Source organism: Pleuronectes platessa, chromosome 7 (assembly GCF_947347685.1).
Source record: "Pleuronectes platessa chromosome 7, fPlePla1.1, whole genome shotgun sequence".
NCBI lineage: Eukaryota > Metazoa > Chordata > Actinopteri > Pleuronectiformes > Pleuronectidae > Pleuronectes > Pleuronectes platessa.
In genome coordinates this window covers 9834980-9857328 of record NC_070632.1, presented here as the reverse complement: position 1 = coordinate 9857328, position 22349 = coordinate 9834980, and the positions used below count along the sequence as shown (strand labels likewise).

Genomic DNA, 22349 nt, shown 5'->3' with positions numbered 1-22349 from the left:
GGCAGCCTCTGTAATTTACATCCAAGGACATGGCCCCAATACATGATCAAATTAACATTTGATTTAACACAAAATTAGCTCTTTTGTCATCAGGGTTGTTACTATTCCCAAACCAAAACTGTAACCTTGAAACCACAACCCTGCGTAATCTGAACCAACACAGAAGTGAGTAGTATCTTCAGATTAAGAGAGGATCTCTATGTCAGTCGTATGCCTGACTGATTTACTGACTTAGTCATCGACGTTACCCTGATTGCCCTGTACATAATATATATAGGAACGCTGTTATTATTGAAGCAACACAAACACTTCTTTCTGTTTACTTTTCTCAGTTGTTGGTTGATAAAGATCTGCAGTAAAACCCGGAAAGGATAATTTGTTTTCAACAATCGCATCTGGAGTCAACCAAGTTGAGTTGAGCTGTTTTTTAGCACTTTGATATACCATGACCTGGATGACTGAGAATCTCCCTAATTGAATTACCTTTTCTCTTCCTTCCCTTGCTTGTCACCCTCTCCGCTGTCTTTCATCCACACTTCATGGGTTTTTCCCCTGCACCTGATTCAGGTCTTACACGCAACAGTGATTTGACAGTTCCTCCGAATACACTCAACAGCTAGATTGACATGTGCAATGTTGATTCCGGGATTGGTAGGCATCTTTCTGGAAAGCCTCTCATGTCCCAGTGTTGCTATTTATACCTTCATTCACTGTGGCTGCATGCGCACAAGACGTGGCTTGCATATTCCTATCGCCATCTGCCCACAACTCCGATCAAGAAGAGCGACAGTGATTGAGCGAGATTTGACCCAGTGTAACACTGCTTCGCCTTCTCTCATGATAACAACCACTTCATTCATTTCTCCTTAGCTCTTCCATCATCTGTCAATCAGCTCCTGTCCAAAAGAGAGTAGAGGAGTGTAATGAGTGTAATTTCCATAATCATTCGGCTAAACCAATGCCGTTATTTCTAACTCCTGTAATCCTCTTGTAGGTGATATAACAGTCTTATATTGGTGAATTAGGAAAGTACGTTGTGATCGCAATGTAATAGGAGAATATGTGCTATTGTGGGTATAGTGGAGTTGATTACTAGTCAATTATATGATCAAACAATTAATGTTTCTGAGAGGATAGGCAATTCTCATTTACCTCAGTGATTGCTTTATTGATCCAATCACCTGTTCAGTTAACTCTATTAAATAGCTTCTATTTTTCTACTCTCCCTCTCTATTATTCCCTTCTTCTGTTGTTTCCCTGTCTTTGTTTTCCACCATGTCTTTATCTCTGTCTAGCCTGAGAGAAACCTGGGAATAGATAGACATTAATATCAACCCAATGAGACTGAGCTTTTTTTTTAAAGGTCTGGGCTAGATACTCATCGTGTTTGTGCAGGGGGAACACCTCTTTCCAATGTAATATAACCAGAAAGGAGAGGACACTAGATTTTAATCTTTGGTTTCTTTTTTTAGGCATTGGGTGACTTGTGTAGCCTCCACCAAGAGATGAAATCATCTAATTGAGCAATATTTTATGAGACTTCAGCTGTCACTCTTTGTCTATGCAGTGTGTTGGTGGCAAGAAATCTAGAGGAGCCTTTGAATATGATCCCTTTAGTCACTATATATCAGCACAGTCCTACTATAGCCTCTGCCTTGCTGCTAATGGGCCCCATGGCAATTTACACACTAGTGATAATCTTCATCATCTTCTTTTCCCTCGTCTCCATCCACTTCTTTGTCTTTTTCAGCAAGCTTTACCATAACCGTATTACACCGTTTTCTCACCATTGGGTTTAATATTACAGTGAACTACATGTAGGCTATTATGTTTGTGTGTCTGTGTCTTTATGAGGGTTCATATCTCCCAGTTGACTTACAAGCTATACATCTTGGAATATTCAGTCTCGCCTGAGGTTTGTCTTTTTGTCTTTCTGCATGTGGCTCACATGTCTTGAGAACCATTCATTTTATCTGCCTCAAACCTGAAATGTGTATAGTTGAGATGTTTAGTGTGATTTGGAGACACTGTGCGCTCAATATTAACAACTTTGAATAAAAAGGCAAAGAATTCTGTAAGATCGGTGGCTGGGACTCATCAAGATATTTGATGTTGTCGATCACAAACGAGGACAACCAACTTTCCAGTTTGGAGTTCTGTGAACTGAGTTGAGCTTCACTGGGCTTTAAATACACTGGTGAACAGCTTGTTGTGCAGCAGCAGTGGCACAGCTTCAGGGTTCTGCAGTTGAATTCCTGCAGTCGGTCTTGACTTGCTGCGGCTCAATTACTACAGATATCACTATTACAGTTTCAGAAAGAAAGCTGAAACTAGTATTACCCCAGGCCAAGCAAACTGTCCATACCAACCAAGCATGTTTATTTTAGGCACTTCACTAGTTTGTAATAAATAGATAAAACTAATGAGGCAAATACAAAAGTCCTGAAATAGCTTCTACCCTCATGAAGGTTTCGATGTATAGGATTTTGCTGAAACTGTTTTAAAGAGGTTCAACTCTATGTTCATGATTGAGGATGTAGTCTGTGGTGCTGCTGAATGATATTGCATTATTTTGTTAGTTGTGCCTTATTATTTTGTCCACCCAATTCAAATCAACAAGAGCGGGCAAAACAACAGATACACATGTTTAATGGACTACAGTACAATACATATCCGGAGTCACCTCTGAAGTAAATCTCTGGGAGGAACAGAGGAGCAGCTGGACTAGATTTCACTTGGCATGTCCCCATGGTGTTTGTAGTCAGCATACTATTACATAGTATATTCAGTTGAAATGTGCATGCAGAATTGTGTGTGAACTTCAGTAATTATAGATGAGATTGATTATTTAAGTGGGTCTCTCTCACCAGTGTGTGCAGCAGCTGAGCAATCATACTTTTGTGTAATATGTGTGAATGTGTTGTGACAATGTAATTTGTGAATGTTTTTCATGTCGCAGTATTCTTTATTGTTTTGCATTTGCATGTTGATGCAGCTCATGCCATTACTGATGGATAATACATTGTTAAGAGTTTTACCTTTGATTCTGTTTTAGTTGTTTAATATCAGTGACAGTGTTGGGCTACAAAAATGCCTGGCTTCTCTAAGGTACGGTCACACCCCCTTGTCATCTTCTCCATTCACAGCAGGGAGATACAATCAGCAGGGAGATACTATCTTGTCAGCCCTACAGAGTAAAATCTACCTGTTACCATTTCATCATTCCCTTGTTTAGAGCGCTGCTAAATGAGGGCTCTTGTTGTTTATGGAGTGTAGTTTTTAACAGATCAACACATTTAGAAAATGAAACATTATAATTATTAATGATTTTTCCTTTGACAATGAAGGCGGCAAATTGGTTGGTATAGTGACAGGTCTCTTATACGCAATAGCTGTTAAATAAATTGACAAGCTCTGAAAGCTTCAACGAACAACGCATTCACCAGTTTCAAGTTTCCTTGCCAACCAGCATGCACTACTCCTTGGCACACCCTGAGAGTAACTGACTAATGATATGCAAATTAAAGGAAAACAGAAGCTGAAGTTAAGAAGGACTGAGAGGCAAAATGAATCTGTCTTGGGAAACATAAACCTTTTTTCTTGAGAATCTGTATAAAATATTTACTACAGTTTAAAGACAGTGTTGTGCTTCACCTGTGTGCTCGATAGATACTTTGGGTTGCAGCAATGCATCTGTCTCACAATATACAGTTGCAATCAGAAATATTCAACCCCCTCACCTCAATAGACATTATAGTGATGTGGATGACTGATGATGAACTTGAAGTATTAGTATCAGTATTATTCAACCCCCCCAGCTTCAGTACTTTGTGGCGCATCCTCTAGCTTTTATAACTTCTAAAAAATGTTTTCGGTAAGTGCGGACAAGCTTCTTACACCTCTCGATTGGAATCTTTGCCCATGTTTCAAGTGCAAAAGCATCTAGATCAGTGATGTTTGATGGCTTCCATGCTGCAACTGCACTCCAGGACGTTCCAGGATCTTTTTCTCAACCAAGCTTTGGTGGACTTGGAGGTTTTGCTTTGGATCATTGTCTTGCTGGAAAGTCCAATGATCACCAAGGTTTAATTTGTCAACAGAAGGCATCACATTCCTCTTTAAAATGGCCTGGTATTTCTGTGAATCCATGATGCCATGTACACAATAAAGATTGCTAGTTCCTGCTGCAGAAAAACAGCCCCACATCATCAATGACCCACCATCAGGCTTGACCTTGGGTATGGTATTGTTCTGGTCATAAGCCTGGCCTTTCACACGCCAGACATACCGCTGGTCCATACGTCCAAACAGTTCCAGTTTGGTTTCATCAGTCCATAGAACTGTCACCCAAAACTCAGTAGTCTTATCCAAATTCCTCCTGGCATATTGTAGTCGACTTATGATGTTCCTTGTGGTCAAGAGCTGAGTGTGTCTTGAAGCCGGCCATGAAGTCCTTTTTTATTCAGTGCACGTCTTATAGTTGCCACTGACTCACTTGTACCAGCCTTCATCAGGTCATCCTGTAGGTGTCTTGCAGTCACACAGGGGTTTATCCGAGTTGTTCTGACTAAGTTGCTAAGGGCCCTTGATGAAATGTTGGGCTTTCTTCCACGGCCAGGCAGGTTTGAAGCTGCTCCATCAGTTTTAAACTTCCTTATAATGATCCCAATTCTGTCTCTTAGAATATAATTTTTGGGGGAAATCTTCCTCTACCCAAGGCCTTTCAGGTGTGATGAAATAATCTCCTCTCTCAGCTTTTGTGGAAGCTCCTTTGTCTTTCCTATGATTGCAACTCACCTTGAATACCTTCATGGGTGGGGTTTATATATGCATCACAGCTGAAGCAAATGAAGGATCAGTATAGAGTTCCCAAAGGCTTAATAATGTTTCAACTCAACTTTAGGACAAAAAAAAACTGTCAGACAGCTTTAAAAACAACAATATTATATAGGGGTTGAATAATTGTGACATGGCTATCTTAACAAAATATACTGCTACACACAAATACTACATCATGCATTTTCCGTGTTGATTTTCTGTATCACTCAACTCATAAAGAAGTCATCCGAAGCAGAATCTTGCTCAAAGAGCAAGAATCTTGCTCTTTGAGCAAGAATCTTGAATCAGAATCAGAATCAAGAATCAGAATCTTGCTCTTTGAGCAAGATTCTGTCAACTTCAATTGATAAATCCTTAAAATCTTTGGGGGGTTGAATATTTCTGATTGCAACTGTAACATGGTACAGAAATGGATGATTCTCATATTATGCTCATTGCCTATTAATGGGGTAACATGCTGTACTTGGAGAACTGTATTTCTCATTGCAGGTCAAAGCAGGTCTCATTCACAACTATACTCCTTAACAAAAAAAAGTAAACCATATGACTTTAGATAAATAAATAAAACAATTTAGTAGATGGTGATCATAAGGCCGCATTCCCTGTAGTGATAACAGATTTATTAAGGAGTGTTTAAACCTGCAATCACTCTGTGCCAGTGAGTGAAAGTTGACCGTACAAATGAGGCCAAATGCTGAATTTGAAGTGGCTGCCAGTGACTACTGACCGGTGAATACAGCCTGGTACCTCTTTACAGATTCAGGTCAGGGTTCTCTGCAGATAAAAGATAAGGTTCCTCTGAGTCTCAGCATTTAAAGTTGCTCATTTTAAAGTTTTTAGAACTACACATTTATAATATCTGTCCCTGATGTACACTCTCACTAATACAATCCCTCTGCCCCTCTTTCACTGCAGTTCTCTGTCTCTATATACATTATATCTATATCGATAAATGTGAAATTGTGGCCAGACTCAAACACAGGCAATGCCGACTTGGGAAGAAATACTTGCACCTGTATTCAGAGCTCTACTACCACTTTCATTGAAACCAATGAAGATAAATAGTACAAGGACAGACCCACCCAGACATGACCTGATCCACTACTACTGGCAGAAGAAGCTAATAGCTCCTTTTTCACCTGGCAGCAAGAATGAGAGCGCTGCGAACAACATTCACCTCCACTTGCTAACACAGGACAGGACAATTCTGATCATGAAGAAATACCACCTACAACTACCAGTCGATAACCTACCTCCTCTACACATGGAGGCTCCTCTCAGTTGTCATAGAAGCTAAGTTGAGAAATATCAGCAGGAGCCAGCTACCAAAGGGTCAAAGCACCAGCTCCTAGTCACCAGCACAATTATCCAAGACTCTTAAGACAACCCAGACCAACCGGTCCAACACCAGGAGTGACTAGAAATGCCTGGAACTGATGAGGAACTTTACAGCAAAGTGATCCCTGTGGTAAAAATAACATTAGGGGCTGTGACTCCTGAACTGAGAGGTTTCCAGCAGATGCGTGGCAAAACATCTGGAGTGTCTTTCCAGGAGAGTGAATACCAAGGAACAGTTAAGATCACAGATCCATCAAAATCCCAGGCCTCTGATAGAGGACCTGAGCTTGAGAAGACATATATACTGCCCCCACGTGGTGGTAAGAGGGATTTTTTGGTTATGGGTATGTGAGGTGTAGGGGACATATGTTGAGTGTAGCAACAGAAAATAACCCTCTGCATGCTACCTACCACCATAAGTAAATTTTCAACCTGTGGGCTGTCAGTCATTTTTGTTAACCAAGTGTGTATTATTGATGGGATATAAAATAGTACTAGACTAAACTTTGCCATAGAATAACTTGACATACATTTTGTTGATTTTCGTTTGTAACATTTTTTTTCTCAATCATTTTTGGATTTTCTTGTAAGACATTAAAACCACTTTTTGTCACTGAGATTTATGTTACTGCAGCTGAAACGGATTATGCACATACAGCTTTGCTTTCTGCTCTAATTTTCTTGGCAACAAGCAATGTCAACGTAAATTAAAGTCACTATAAATGGACAACATGAAATGGGCACCATTGTACCTAACAAGAGAAAGTCCAGCCTAAGCATTTTCCGTGTGAATAGATTGTGTCCTGTGTGTTAACGCATTGTCTTTCAAGGTGTCTGAATCTGGATAGCAGCCCATTAATCCAAGTTAATTGAATCAATGCTGTTCTCCCCACCTTGTCCCAGGGGTGTAGGATGGTAATAGTTCAGATGTAAACCCTTCTGTAGCGTGTTCATTTTATGTGATGGGATTTGGAGATGGAGTAGAAAGTGCTGTGTGTAGACGCACAGGTCCTAAAGCTATGATTGATGGTATTTAATAGATAATACCCCATATCAAACAGATTCTGTTAAAAGTGAGCTCAGCTGTTGGATGTGATTACCAAAAGGGCTCAGACTGTTCATTCTCCAACACATTTGGGTAGATGATGACTGTGATAGACACAAATGGGAACACACTGTGTTTTTATTAGTTTTGCCCATAGCCAGATGTGTCCTCATGACATGTTCACTTGTAACAGCGATGTTTCATGGTCGACTTACTATATGCAGGGATGGCAGAGTGAGACAAAGATGGCTGCAGTGCGTTTGAACATATTTCACTAATGGTTTTACTTTTGATGTAAACATACTAAATTAAATGTTTTTGCAACATGCATTTTGGATTAGTTACATAGTGAGTAAAAGGTCGAGGTGGTTGCCATTTCTCAAGAACTGTACATTGTATCGGCTTCACACTCGTGTGATTTTGACTTGTGATATGTTCAATATTGATAACATTTGAATAAACAGGCTACCAGCTTGGGACTCATCAACGTAAGCGATGGAGTCAATTATGACAAATGCACGTTGGCCATGTTCAGAGCAATGCAAATAGATTCTGCTTTTTTAGGTTCTACGTATTGAGTCTACAACTGGTCTTAACTGGCTGTGGCTCATCTACTGCAGGTTCTGCAGTTTAAGAAAGAATGCTTCAAACAGGCAAGTTTAGAATGGGCAATGCACTAGTACATAAAAAAATTAGCATAAATAAACATCATATACAGTGGGATACTACTTTCTTAGGAATACTAAAGTGGTCTCAGACCTTTAGATCTAACTGTGACATATGGTCTATTCCCACAAACTGCCAAAGCTGCATATAAGAGCAAAGTTGTTCTTGCTATTTCAGCAGTTGGCTTCAAAAATGAGATTTGACAAATTTGGCAATGATCCAGTACTCAACTGCAGAGCATACACCTAACAAGCCTAAGCAGAGAGGAAGGAACAAGCATTAAGATATTGGTATATTGCTCTTAAGTGACTGTCTGCCCTCTGTACACCAGTGAACACCTAACAAACGTGAGACTGGGGCTGTGTAACAAACTGTGACTGATTTCCACTTCCCAATTCTTATTTGTTACACTTCATCTCTCAGTTGGGTCGGGGAGGGAAGTCTGTATCAAACACTTAATTTTATAGCATTATCATTAGAATATTATCATTACAATATTTACAACACTTATTCACATGATACTCAGACATTGGCAAGAAGACAAATATGCTCATTAATGAAGTGAGCACTTTGTCCTGAAGAAATCCTTAACAGTTGATTAATAACACTTTGCAGCATACAAATTAACATTGGTAAAACAAGAAACAAATTTCACATCCTCTGGCTGCTTACCAGAATCTTTGTTAAGATACTGGAGTTACTGTAGCCAGTCGATTCCTTGCTCACTCCTCTCACGTAATTATTTTTCTGACAGTTACATTTTTCACACAATGACAGCTGAAATTCTTGGCTGTTTGACAGATTTCGTTTGTTTCATCTCTGCGGTAAAAGACGTTGGGAGAAGCTAAGAACTCAATTTCACTTCATTAATTGATTTGCTCCGTGGCAGCAGAATATGCAACACCAGCCTTCAGACACTCCTGCAGGTTAAATTAACCAAGCACAGTGCTTCTATATTTGTGGTGCATCTCCATCACTCATACAATCACACACTGATGGCTCAGATTGGTCAGCGTCACTTTGCCATTTGTAGTGAGGGAACCAGGCATCAAACCAACGACTGTCTAATAACTGAAAGACCCTTCTGAGCCTTGGCCCCTAATAAAGGAGAGTGATAGCTTGAACATTGTTTACTGCTTTTTCTGTTATGTTTGGTGATTATTCCATATTCCTCTGTGGTCATGATCAGGGTTTTGATGAGGCCTTACAAAGTCATAATAAATCTGAATTTTAGGTGTTGAAAAGTCTGAAACATTTAATATTATGGTATTAAACAAGTTTCGGGTCGTTCTTAATTATGTTAAGATTCATTTAAACGCTATTTCCGCCTGTCTCTGACTGTATTTTGCAAGATAACTTAGTGTGTCAAGGGTTATTCTCTATTCGGCTACTTCATTGTATACTTCATTCAATTACTGGGAAACGTAACTAATCTGTCGTACTTGACATAGATTTTAAATTATATTCATTATGGTCTGAAAAACTTCTCTAAAAGACCTTAAGAATCTTAAATTTAGCTAACTGAAACGTGCAGAAACTTGGATGTTTAATATCTTATGAATTTTGCCTGGTGCTAGACGCTGGATCTCTTCCTAAAAGATGTGCTCACTATGGTAGCTAACAGCAATTAGAGCTGTAGCACATTTAATCCATTTAGAAATAGGCTAAGTTTCGGTTGAATTTCATTGGTTTTTGAAAATATTGTTTATCCAACATCTTTGTACCATACTGAGATGAGCACACTGTTGACAGAGACAGAAGCAAAGAAAACAGACTCTGTAAGGGGGAGGGAAAAAAGGGACGAGCGAGTCATTCACACGAAAGGCACTAACATGTGCTACCTCTTTCTGCTCATCTATTATAAATTGCTGCTTTACCTGTGCCATAAAATATGGAGGGGAAGAAAGATGAAGCAGTATTAGTTTTCTCCTGCAGATGCTCAGATTGAGAAAGAGAAACATTTGCTCCTGTTATCAGGCTGGACTACGGCCAAACAGAAGGAAACCCAGAGAGCGGAGAACCAGGGAATGAATATCTGTCAAATCCTCCCAAACTTGTAAAGTTGATTGCCAGCACAGTGGGCACACATACCATAATATTATCAAATGTATGATGCTGTTTACAAGGGAGCAAACACATGTTGGCAATATTAGTGATCTGTATTATTCCTTAAGGGCATTGGTAAGGACTCTCCCCACATCCAGTAGTAGGCTCGGCCCTGTTAATTAGTTCATATGTCATCTGGGCAGAGACAGCCAGAGGTCTTGGGAGATGGAGACCGGGCTGTGTGAGAGTCATTACACTCCATCATCTCAGCTCTCCTCACTTCTTTCACTTCAATTCACCACTTTGTTTCACTCTCCTTTCTCTTCTCTGTCGATGCATCACTTCTTGCTAAAAGGCAAACACAATACCCTGTCTCTTTCTATTGTGACTGGATGCCATCTGTGGCTTTTGAGATACTGTAGTCATGTCCTGCACCATGCATCATCCTTGCTTGCATAATCACAAACAAACAATGCATCTTAATTAGTAGGGCCCATTTGGGACGTGTTTTGAATACAGATATGGTGTGATGTAATGTGTGTTTGTTTCCACTTAGTCGATCTGTTTGCAATTAATTGAAATCAACTTATATTTTTTATTTCCCACTCAAGCCATTTTCATACCTGGTATATACTGTACATGCATCTTGGGTGATCTGATCCCAAATGGTCAGCTTTAAACGAGAGAGAGAGAGAGAGTCAGTGTCGAAGCCTTGATAAACACTTATAGTGGCTTATTCTATTGTGATGAGTGCATAGAATATCCTTTTTTTATTCCATCATGCACAGTTTGTAGCAAAGCTTGTTGATACCATAGGCTGGTATAGAAGGCAGTGTGTGTTAAACAGTTGTCAAATTTGAAGAGATAAATAGATGCACCACCAACGTATAAAACGAACAGTGGGTTAATATAGTTGTAATTCTGCTTCCATCTTGCTTTGGTTTTGTTTATATGTTTGAATAGCAGTCTGAGAGATTCATTCTCTCCCAGTAATTTACAAACCTATGCTACCTGGTTAGCTTGCAAGCTCCTGTGTGTCGTTTGGTGGTGTGATTAATACTAATATTACGAAAAGTTTTTATTCACAATCACATTTAAATTTCATGTGCTTCATTTAACAGGCTAACTGTGTAATAGTTGATTAAATTTGTTATTGTAAAAGGCAGTTTAAAAAAGTTGTCAACCTTGTTACCTTTACCCTTTAAATGCCCAGTGATTCATGTGTAGCAATGTGGCATTATTTATTGGAGCTGTCTTCTCTATGTCCTTTTAGACATCTTCGGTTAGTTGTCCTACATTGCTCCAGAAGTGTGACCTACAGTTTTCTTTTATCTTCCCCTCAAGCTCGTACTCTACCATCCAATCATATTTCGCTTCGGTCTCTAATTTAAGCAGACAAAAGATCGAGGGGTGGCCTTTGATGAAAAAGTGTGAAGACGGGTGGGAGACATAAAAGAAGAATGTCAAACCCCTTTGTGTTTGATCTCAACCAGTGTGTGAATGAGTTTAACATGGAGGGACATTGATAAACACACATTGGCTGCAAATGTAAACAAATACAGACAGAACCAATGTGCACTTTGGCAGAGAGTTGTGATCCAGCACTTCTCCTGAATAATTGCAGCTGAAGTCAAAGTGACAGCTTAGTAGTGGCCCCCACAGCTGTGCTGCTGTCATACCTCATGGCATGCTGCTTGAGGTTATGACCGTATATTATAATCTGTTAAATGGGTGTTTCAGTGTCTTTTTCATCATTAATGACGAGTTGTAGAATGTCTTAATGGCTAAAGTTTTGTCAGCGACCACAGCGGTCTCTGATCACTGTAGCTTCAATAGCTCTGGACCATTACCATTAGTATGTATAATTTCTTATATGTATAAATTCAAGTCAAAGTCAACTTTATTGTCAATATACACAGAAGTACCCGACACATTGTACACAGTACGACACCGTATGCAGTCATAAGGAACACGGTGGATAGGATGGGAGTGGAAATTGTACCTAAAAAAACAATTTGTTTCTCATAATTAAAGTAAGGGTGACACTTTCTTTGCTCAAACAACTTCAAATACAATACACTTCATGTTTACTAAAACCATATTCCTGTAATTCTTTGCAAAGGTTGTGATTGCCTTAAAAACAGAGCCTGTTGATCAGACACACACACACACACACACACACACACACACACACACATAGACACACACACACACACACACACACACACACAGCTCTCTCTCCCACTCTGATTCAGTCTGTCCATCTTTTCTTCCAGCTGAACTCCCTCTCTCTCTTTTCCTAATGCTGTGGATGGCAGCCTCACTGCCTCTGCATTGCAGTTCAAAGACACGACTGGGGAGAGGAGGGGGAGTTTCATTCATGGCCTTTATTTAGACCTCTGGGAAACTTTGAGGGAATACCTTTGTTTTCAGTGGCACCAAGGAACAACAACTGAGTCAAAGACCTGTCCATTCATTTAAAGACAGTGTATCCAGCATGGCAACGAAATAAACAGAAAATAAAGAAACAAGCAGGCATTTCAAACTTTGAATAACTCTTAAACATCCGAAGATAAAATTGGTTCAAATGTCATGCCCTGCACATAGTACACCTCAACCAGTATTGACAGTAACTATACTTATACAGTATAAAACATAATATGCCACAAACATATTTATCCTTCGCTGACATCTTCACTGACAAATCGACCCATTAGATTTACACACAGTTATGTTGTGTATCAAAACGAACATAGTAGCTTAAAAAAGCTAATATCTAAGTCTTGATGATTTAAAAGCTTCTAAATGAAGGCCTGGCCGTACAATGTAGCACTTACTCCTTTGGGCTGAGAGCCCTTCTGTGGCTCGGAACATGCAGCATGTGAGAGACTATAGACTTATCAGTGGGAATCCAGACAGGGATTTTAAATGTATCATTGGTCCAGTTTGGTCTTGAATGAAATACAGCCTCAGGCCCATGTAATATCGAGCTACAAAAGAAAATAGCCGGTGTAGGAACATAAACAATGTTGAGTGAATTTGGAGACAAGACCTGAGCTCTCCGTGGGTTAGAGGATAAAGAAGATGAGAGCATGGGGTCCTCTTATCTTCAGCTAATCAGTGCGCTTTGAACATGCTGACAGTAAAACGTATTCCACTGCTGCTGTCCTACATCATTTTTTATCTTTTTTACCAGAGACTAGAACTTCTGCTCTAACTGAAATAAATTATGTATAATTGTGCGAACATATTGATTTTTAATGGATATTATTGTGATCTAAATTTTATGAAAAGTGTTTCAGTGACATTATCTACCGTCAACTTATTGAGGTGTAAATTGTTCTGCACAATACAAACAGAGCCAGGGACATACCAGTGTTTTCCTCAGAAGAAATAAAACCACCAAATTAAAAGAAAATACTGTGTGCTGGGTCTCTAAGAGCTCCAGGAGCTAAGCATTTTGACAAAGGAGGGGGATTAGTGGCAATAGGGATAACACTGATTTGTATGAAGATATTGGTTAGTCTCCGTTACTTAATGAGATTAAGTTAGATTTTTTAATTGTATTGCTCATGTTTGCAGATTGTCCCTGTGCCTTTTATACTTTTCAAAATATAGAAGAAGATTAGTACCGCAGTTGGTGGATTGTACTTTAACTTCGTAGGACACTGATTATGCTTTAAAAATACTTGATGCTAAATGGCTTTATGCGTTACTTTGTGTACCACTTTTCCTTTATCGAGATAAAGTGGCTAAGAATGAATTATGGTTCATTTAAAAAAAATTGAGCAGCAAGAATTGTTTTAGATTAGAAAAAAAGACAATGTGTTCTTTCAAACAGACAGTTTGGGTCCGTTTGTACTCACTGCTGAGCAGAGAGACATGTAACCCTGGAAACTGTTCATGGTTGATCACAGCTGTAGCCTCGAAATCTATTGAAGACTTAAAAAATAACTTAAAACTACAATAAAACTGTCAAAATTCTAACAACTAAACAAATTTTGACAAATACATAGGCCTTTGGACATTAACGTTAAAGCACGTAAAGGCCTGAAAGTAGAGCGTTATTCTGAGATAAATATTAAATAACATTCATTAAAAACATGCAGCTGTTGTTAAAATGACTTATGATAAGAAATGAATCAAAACAAGCCAAAGTCAAAATGTATTCAATGGACAGGTAATTGGCAAACACGGTTTGAGGCGGTGTGGTTTAATTCTAAGGTTTTTTTTTCTGTCAACATTGATGCAAACTTTATTTTAAAGGACAAAGGGAAAGTCAGACACACATTACCAAGGAAAAGTGAACAAACTCAAGGACTCATAAATACATACTGTACTTGCTTTGCTGTAACCTTGAGAGCTAAAATAAAGCTAATTTTACGGATCAGTGCTACTTAAAATATGAATGATACAAGAATGCAGTCACCCTTTATGGATAAACTCTGTATATATTTAAATGAATTTATTGGCACATGACCCAAAACATATACTACAGACTAAAATACATTTTATAGGAAAATGAACAAAACAAGTCTTTTTTTCTTTGCCTTGCTTAAACACACTCTTCGATGTTCCTCCCTTGTTTTCAGTCATCCATTCTCCTGATAATTAATGAACAACACCTGACTCTTTGTGAAACTCTGTGTTATTGTAAACTGAAGTTATTTAGCACTTTACAAATATAGTTGGATTTCATTTATCAAAGCTCTGTGATGGGTGTGTCAGGCTGATATAAAAGCGATGGCCCAAAACTTGAAAGTGAGATGTACAATATATTTCTATTATCTCAGCAGTGAATATATTGTGAGTCAAGAGTGTGAATGTTCTATTTCAAACCAAAACAAGTAATTTGACTGAAATAAAACCTATGTAAAGAGCTCCAGATTATCCTATATTTACACAGGAAGCTGCCATTGAAATATAATATTTACTCTACTATGGAGTCAAGGTCAAGATGGGCACCAATGAAATAAAATAAAAAGTTTCTCTGCTATATAAAAATGGCTCCTTCTTCTCTGTGACATAACAGTGTCCAGACACCAACAAATCCTGGAGGTGATAAGTTCAAAGCCAGTATTAAATATGAGAGCCACAGTGATGCAGTGTTATTTGTTTGCACTGAAACACATTTTTTTCACTTTAGGAAAGTCAATCTTGAAAGTGACTTTCCAAGCTGGGATTGTTTTTTGATTGATTCGAAGTCCAACACAGGGCTAATAACATACAAGGACATTTAGTCATAATTGAGTTTGTTTTATGGGTATTGTCATTGCTTATGTTTTAAGGCAAACTTTTTAAAGGTTGAACTGCAGGCTTTAATCTGCCTTGTGGCAAATTTGATAAGAAATCAGTGTAGGCTGTGGATGGAAACCTTGGCATTAAAAAAAACACATATGAACCAGCCTTAATTCTCTTCAACCCTCTCTCTCTCTGTGTATGAAAAAAAAAAAAAACCTTCCTCTTAATGTTAAGATTCAGCTTTTTAAAGCTTCATTGTTGTGTTGGGGCGTGCAAAACATCTTCAGTGACACTATATTCCAAAAATATGCACAAACTTAAACACTGTATGCTTTAGCTTTTTGCCTCAAAATTGCTATTTGTTGGCATGATCTTTCAACTGAGATGGGAAAAAATACGTATCATCAAGTAAACTTTAAGAAACAACAGAAATTGTAACATTAGAAGGAAACCAGCAGGTTTTCAAAAAAAGTTGCCGGCAAAACTAGAAAACTGGTCATTTGGATTATTTGATGAACGTGCCAATTATCACAAGAAGCCTTCCAGTACAACCAGAAGGTTGAACATTTGCTGGATTTGATGGCTTGAAGCAGCTTGATTACATCTCAGTGTTTACGAAGTGATGTGAACACAGCCTCACGTAGCCCACTTGACATAAACCTCTCGAGTCTGTTCAGAGAGGTTACAGGGGCTATTGGCCCTAATGTGCATTCTTATCTACATGGTGATTTAACAAAAATGACCAGGGTGAATTATTTTCATCCTCGGCGGCAGACTTTCCCTCTCACTCGCTCGCTCTGTCTCTTTTTCTCACTCAAAAACTCATTGACCCGTCTGTCACAATCGTCTGACCATTGGCAACACTGGGAGAAATGCCACCTAGTCAGTGAGCCAGTGGGCCATGTGAAAATCCATAAAGTTTTTACCCTCGTTGGCAGGCAGGCAGATCAAAACACCTGCCCTCACTATGTACCTTAGTTTGAGTGTACCTGCAGTGGCTGTTTCAGATGCTGCCATAGCCATTCGCTAAAGTCGGCAGATTGCCTAATCCGTTTTATCAGACTCCCTTCGGCATCAGGTTAGATCTGAAATGCTGCCAAACATGTGCTTTGGTTTTTTGCCACGTCACCCGGTAAGTCAACTCTCCACTTGTCACGTGATAGGCCTTTGCTATTCTGAGATCTGACTGCTCTGCTGCTGCACAGAGCCGGCACTTTAAATATTTAACTGCAGCATCTAATTAAGTACTGATTAATAGTATTTCACAAAGTAGAGTTTGTTATTTGATGAACAAGGCCTTTACCACTTATTCCTTAAAAAATAAACCAATTGAGATTTATGTCTATTAAAAAAAATGTAATGGATAGTTGGGCTGATGAGCAAGTTATGTAATCTGTGTCTATCTGAACACCGTGCAACACTGGCAAAACGGACTACTGCTCCACTCATAGCTGTCAAAGGGGAATTTATATTGACATAATTCAAACATTCATAACATAATTTGGACACAAAGGTCATTGGTCAACTTTACTGCGAAAAACTACTTTCTGGCCATTATTCAATAGCATATCTGATGATTTTTTCTGTGTTTGAATATTTTAAACATCAGAATCAGGTCATTGGCTGTACTGATGTGTCGGCTCCAGTTGCAATCTGACTCAAGGCATTTGCATGTTGCTGTAGTGCTGTTAGGAGACGCAAGTTTTCTACTGTTGTATCTGATAGTCAGAAACATAGTGGCACTGAACAGGATAGAGTTGAGTTTCCAAATCAATATTGCAGGCAGCAGTGATTGATTTATTGCTTGTGGGGTTTGCACAGTCCCTCTCACTCACTCACTCTCTACTCTCTTACTCTGCCATCTGTGGCTCAGGCTCCACAATGTGGTAACAAGAGGGAAGTTCTCTGCCTCCAACATTTACCATAACCAACACTGGGCAGATCAAAAAACAGTTTTCTTATGTGTTAAATTCAGTATGATACACGTGGAAGTTAATTTGATAATTAACCACATCGGATCATATTGAATGGAAATTAGAGTACAGTACCACTATCTACTACATGTATAGTTCAATGTCTTCCACAGAATTGCATTGTGTCTATAGCGGTAGCTCCCGGGGGTCAGGTTAATGAGGGTTGAGTATTGTGATTCCCTAGTGAACATGCACACAGTACAATCATGTGCACCTAAATAACAGGTACAGAGAGGCCAGGTGTTAGTTTACAGCAAAAGCAGAAAATACCTTTGTTATGCCAATTTCTGCCTGTCTGCTGCGCACATTAAGAACTTAATGGATTTTTTTTGCACTCCCACTGATGTAGCGGGATCTCACCTGGTGCTGCCGGTGACCACAACAACAGATGGGTCAATATGCTAGAGGGAGCTCAACAAGAGCCCTCTTTACAGCTCTGCAATGAAGCAAACGTATAAAACCCACACTTTAATATGCTGGGTTATAACAGTCTAGGTAATAAAACATTATAGGTTATTATTAGAGTGTAGAAGTTGACCAAATACGTTGACCATTTAAACCTGTGTCATGTTCTGACTGGACCCAGAGCTGCTGCAGGTCGTTGTTTAGACGTCTCATATTGTCCAGCCTAATTGTCAGAGCATGAATAATGCACACTGACACATAAAGTCAAATTTATGTGGCTGAAATATATGTGTCAAGAGCGTGTTTCTGTAACAGCTTTTGCTTTTATAACCATTTTGTTTACTTCAGTATGGTAACGTCCACTGGCTCTTGGGATTTATTACAATGAAAGACCCAGCTTCTCCCCTGGGCATGACATTAGAAGTTCAATACATGTCTTTCTGATGAAAGAGCAGCTAAATGTTATATTGATGTGACTCAGAAAAAGATCACTCTTTAATCTCTTGTTTTACTCGGCTGAAGTATATGTGTGATATTTAGAAACGTGACATGTGCTTAACCATCCACCCTCTTCTGCTCTTGTGTCCACAGAAATGTATGAAATTCAATGTGGATGTTCCTATCTGGCTGTCCAAGCAGAGAATCCTGTGCACTCTAAACCACAGCTTGAAGGATGTCCTCAACTATGGCCTATTCCAGCCGGCTTATAATGGCAAGGCTGGCAAATTTCTGGATGAGGAGAGACAGCTAAGGGAATACCCCTTTCCATCCATCGCCCCTGTACCTTACCTGGAGGTAGGTATAGATCACGTGTATGAGGCTTTAGGGAGTGAAAGGCTGAAAAATAGGTGGTAAATACAGTCAGACTTGTTTTTTTTCTGTTGAGAGAACCAAAAAAGTCAGAGCCCAGCCGCAAAGTGCATAGTGAGGCATCAGAACAGTGCACTACATATACACACCATAGTTATGTTCTTTAAACTTTTGGATTCAATATTGATAATTTGCTCTGTGGAGTATATGTGTGGTGTTTTATGAATGCCAGGCACATGCGTATCAAGTTATTAAAGCTGAGCACCAGACTATCGTTTGCATACCAGTCAACTAACACAATCACTTTACAAGACCTCAAACCAAAGCTACAGAAAATAACATAGCCCTTATCCTGTTTCATTCATAAAGACCTACAGTTTGTAGAGTATGCATAAAGCATTAAAACTTGAATGACGCTCAATAGAGTGCCTATGTCCACCAAGGCTCAACATTACCCTTAAATTCAATCAAGCTGCACCACATTATTGCACACACTCGTAGGTATCAGTCCCATACAGATGCTTGACTTGTTTTTATCAGGATTTATCAGTGAAAAAATTAATAAATCGTTGAAAAATATATTCTCCATCTACCAATTTCTCTGGATCCGTGCCAGAATTAGCTGGGTTCTTTCTTAGCCTCCCAAAAAGGGTATTTACTCCTTCTTCCCAGTAAGTGATCTAGCTTGAGAAAATCAGGTATACTAAAATTAACATGCTTCTTTAAATAATCTCAATTACTATGTCCGTACACGGTACATGCAATTTGATACTTCGGATTTTATGCGTCAGTCAAACCTAGCAACAACAATACCGTGCTCAGTGACAGTGTGTTGTCTGCAGCTCCTGACATCTCTTGGAAATAATCATATTGCTTTTCCATCACGGTTTGCGATCTGAGAGAATCGCTGGTCATATGCAAATGTGTTGCTACAGATGCTGTAAAGATGTCAGGAAGTTTTTTGACTGGTCGTCTCTATTTTCTCTAGTTTTATGATGCATGAAGTGATGGAGAGCATATTGAAGATTTACCATCCTCCTCGAGACCCAGTTTAAAGTGAAACTGTGATGTATTGAAAGAAATCGCTTTTATTACTGACAAGGGTCAAAGTTATTTTTAGTTATAACTAATAATGATGTAATCTTCTCTTATCTTTTTATCAGTTTAATATACCTAGACAACTCGGCATTAAGAAATTATCAAATTTGTATACTAATGCACACAATCCAAGTAATGCACATAGCTCTCTGCTAGAAAGCAGACAATCAGCTTTTCTGTGTATTATACTGAAACACTTGGGGGCAATGTCATGATTCTGCATAGTCATAAATCTGTTGTAAGATGGCAGATGAGTGGTAGACAGCAAATATTTAGTTGTGTTTAATCTCATTTTGTGGGTTTCTGGCTGTGTGCCCCCCATTGTGTCCAGTTGGCAATACTTCATGCATATGCCATTAAAGCTGTACACTGAATGTGATGCACAAGGATGCATTTATGTGAGTTTCAGGGAAGAAGTTTATCTGCTCAGATGTTGTTTTTGTCAATATAGAATTTTATTATGATACAGTAGTAGTTGTACTTGGAAAGGCTTAAGTGTGTGTGTGCTCGCATATGCGTATGCGTGCGTTATTGATTGACCAGCAGTTATTCCCTGAGGCCTGTGCTGTGTGGCGATGATTGACAGGTTTGGGTTAGCAGCTCTGTTCTGTCACAGATTTAGCATGTGTTTACCCCCACAAACAGACAACACACATACAGGTTTTTAAAACTATCACAGGCTGTCAGTGTTCAGAAACCTGCCCGTTAAACAAACAGCTTGACAAGGACTTAGTGAATGACCTGGTTTTGGACAAGTTGGGAAATGGTAAGAGCCCAGAGCTGTAAAGTACAGAGAACAAAAACCAACTCCGATGATGCAGTTGTTAAAGCATTATTTTGAAAAAACTAAATTAGTAGCTCTGTTATGAGTTTGTTTTTGTTTGCTATACTTTTGTATTCTTTTGAAATCAAGACATAAACCAAAACATAGGTAAATAAATTCCTTTATTGTGTCTTATGTCCATGTTCTTCTCTTTCAGTTCCGCTATAAAAGACGTGTCTACACTCAGACTCACCTGGATGAAAAGCAGCTCTCAAAGCTCCACACCAAGGTAAGATCTGTGTGCCGTCTGTCATCGAGACATCTGAAGACCTTTTTCTTTGTTCAACCTTCTCAACTGAGTGACTGACTCATCAGAAGTAGTATGATTGCTTGGTTCATTCATGTGTAATTGAACACTTTGTTTAGACCATGCAGACCCCTTACACCCATGCTTGAAAAGTCATAATGGTTGCATTTGTTTCCAATCATATGACACCCCACTCCTACATTTCACCCTTCCTGCATAATTGCTTCTGCCAAAATACTCAGCATAGCACTTCTTTTTGTTCTTAACATGCTTTATCAATCTAAATTTGATAAAGCAGGGTTATAGGGACAACACTAAAAAAGTCGTTCAATCTGACAAACCAAACGGCTAACCCTTGCAGTAGGTGGTCAAGGGCAGGCAGGTTGGTAGGATTGCAGATACAAAGAAGGAGAATAGATCTGGCTCCTGAGCAGAATAGACAATATGCCAGTGTGTGCTGATGATAGGGAGCAGGTACAGGCTAATTTATGCTCAACATTAGATACAAATATGAAAACAGATGGAGCCCTCTGTCCGTACACTGCGTTCTTTTCATTTGATTTGTGCACATCCTTTGAAAGCTTTTTCAGATATGGGCAAAACAGAAAAATTTAGTATCTCTGGAAATTGTGGGGGCCAGTGTAGACAATTGTTCAAGCGAGACTAAAACGTAAGACCTGAGGGAAAAATTTCAACACTAGCAGAACTTTTTCTGCCAAACATCTGTACAATGTAACTTTGGGACAAGGATTTTTAAGAGTTACATAATCACAACCTTCACCACCATTGCCATGTTAGTTGCTGTCAGAAACTCTCGACTCTGTGCTGCCCTTCAGTGGATGCATCGCTTAAAAGCCATGCCAACACAAAGAAAGAATGAAAGTGTGGGCATTGACGGGTACAGCATCTGACGTGACTTTACATTTGGAGCTAAAGTTGTAGCTCTGAAGTACCGGGAGATGCAAATGAGACTATGATTTTGTGAGAGTGAGAGTGACCGTGAGAGAGAGAGATGCAGGTTTTTGTGTGCATTTATGTGGGTGTAGTGAGTAGAGCAGATGGACAAGAATTTAATGCATTTGCTCCAAACCCCATCAGAGGGCAGGAGATTTACACCAGGGGGAATCAATAGTGTCGACGGTGCAGTTATGTGTGATTTTTGTGAGAGAAAAGAATAGTTAGGGCTGCCGTTCAAATGGCAGCTGTTTTCCCTCTTTTCTATGGGAAAAGATCATTTTACAGCTATTGCCAAACTTAACAGGGGAAATAACATTTCAGTGTTCAGCATATGTTGATTGCCAACAGAATGAACACTTTTTTATCATTTTGTTGGTCCTAAGAATTATACTTAAGGGATGAGCTTTTGGCTGTGTACCTATATTGAGGCTCCGTGAGAAAGAAAGTTTGAAATGGTGAATGAGAGGGAGATATAGAAAAGCATTCATAAGTCTGAAGAGTCATGCTCTTAAATATTATATTGTTTCTAACCTGACATATTCAAACCTAGATTACTTCCTGTCCTGCTGAAGCTAAAGTGGTATTTTCACAACATACATCATCTGGCAAAAGAGAGAAGTGCAATCCGTGAAATTCTCAAATGAAAAAAAAAGTGTGACTCTTATAGCCAAGGATGAACTGAAACAATAATTCAGGCAGAAATCTAAGGACACCCTGTTCACACAAACCACCAGTATGCTAACTTTTTAGGCTGATTCTTGGAGGATTTCTTTCTGGTAATTGTGCATCTGTTGTATAACGATGTCCAGGGGTTAAGAGGGAAATCCTGTTACAAATTACTCTTGCAACCTCGGAATTCAC

General features: G+C 39.1%; 1 protein-coding gene across 1 annotated transcript in view; it reads left to right on the top strand.

The window, feature by feature from the left end:
- The window catches only part of shank3a (SH3 and multiple ankyrin repeat domains 3a), a 162175-nt gene that overhangs the window by 42995 nt on the left and 96831 nt on the right, over positions 1-22349 (top strand). Inside the window, exons 4-5 of the mRNA XM_053427020.1 lie at positions 18145-18348; positions 20442-20513. Coding sequence (XP_053282995.1) covers positions 18145-18348; positions 20442-20513 — 276 coding nt within the window. The remainder of the gene's footprint in view (positions 1-18144; positions 18349-20441; positions 20514-22349) is intronic.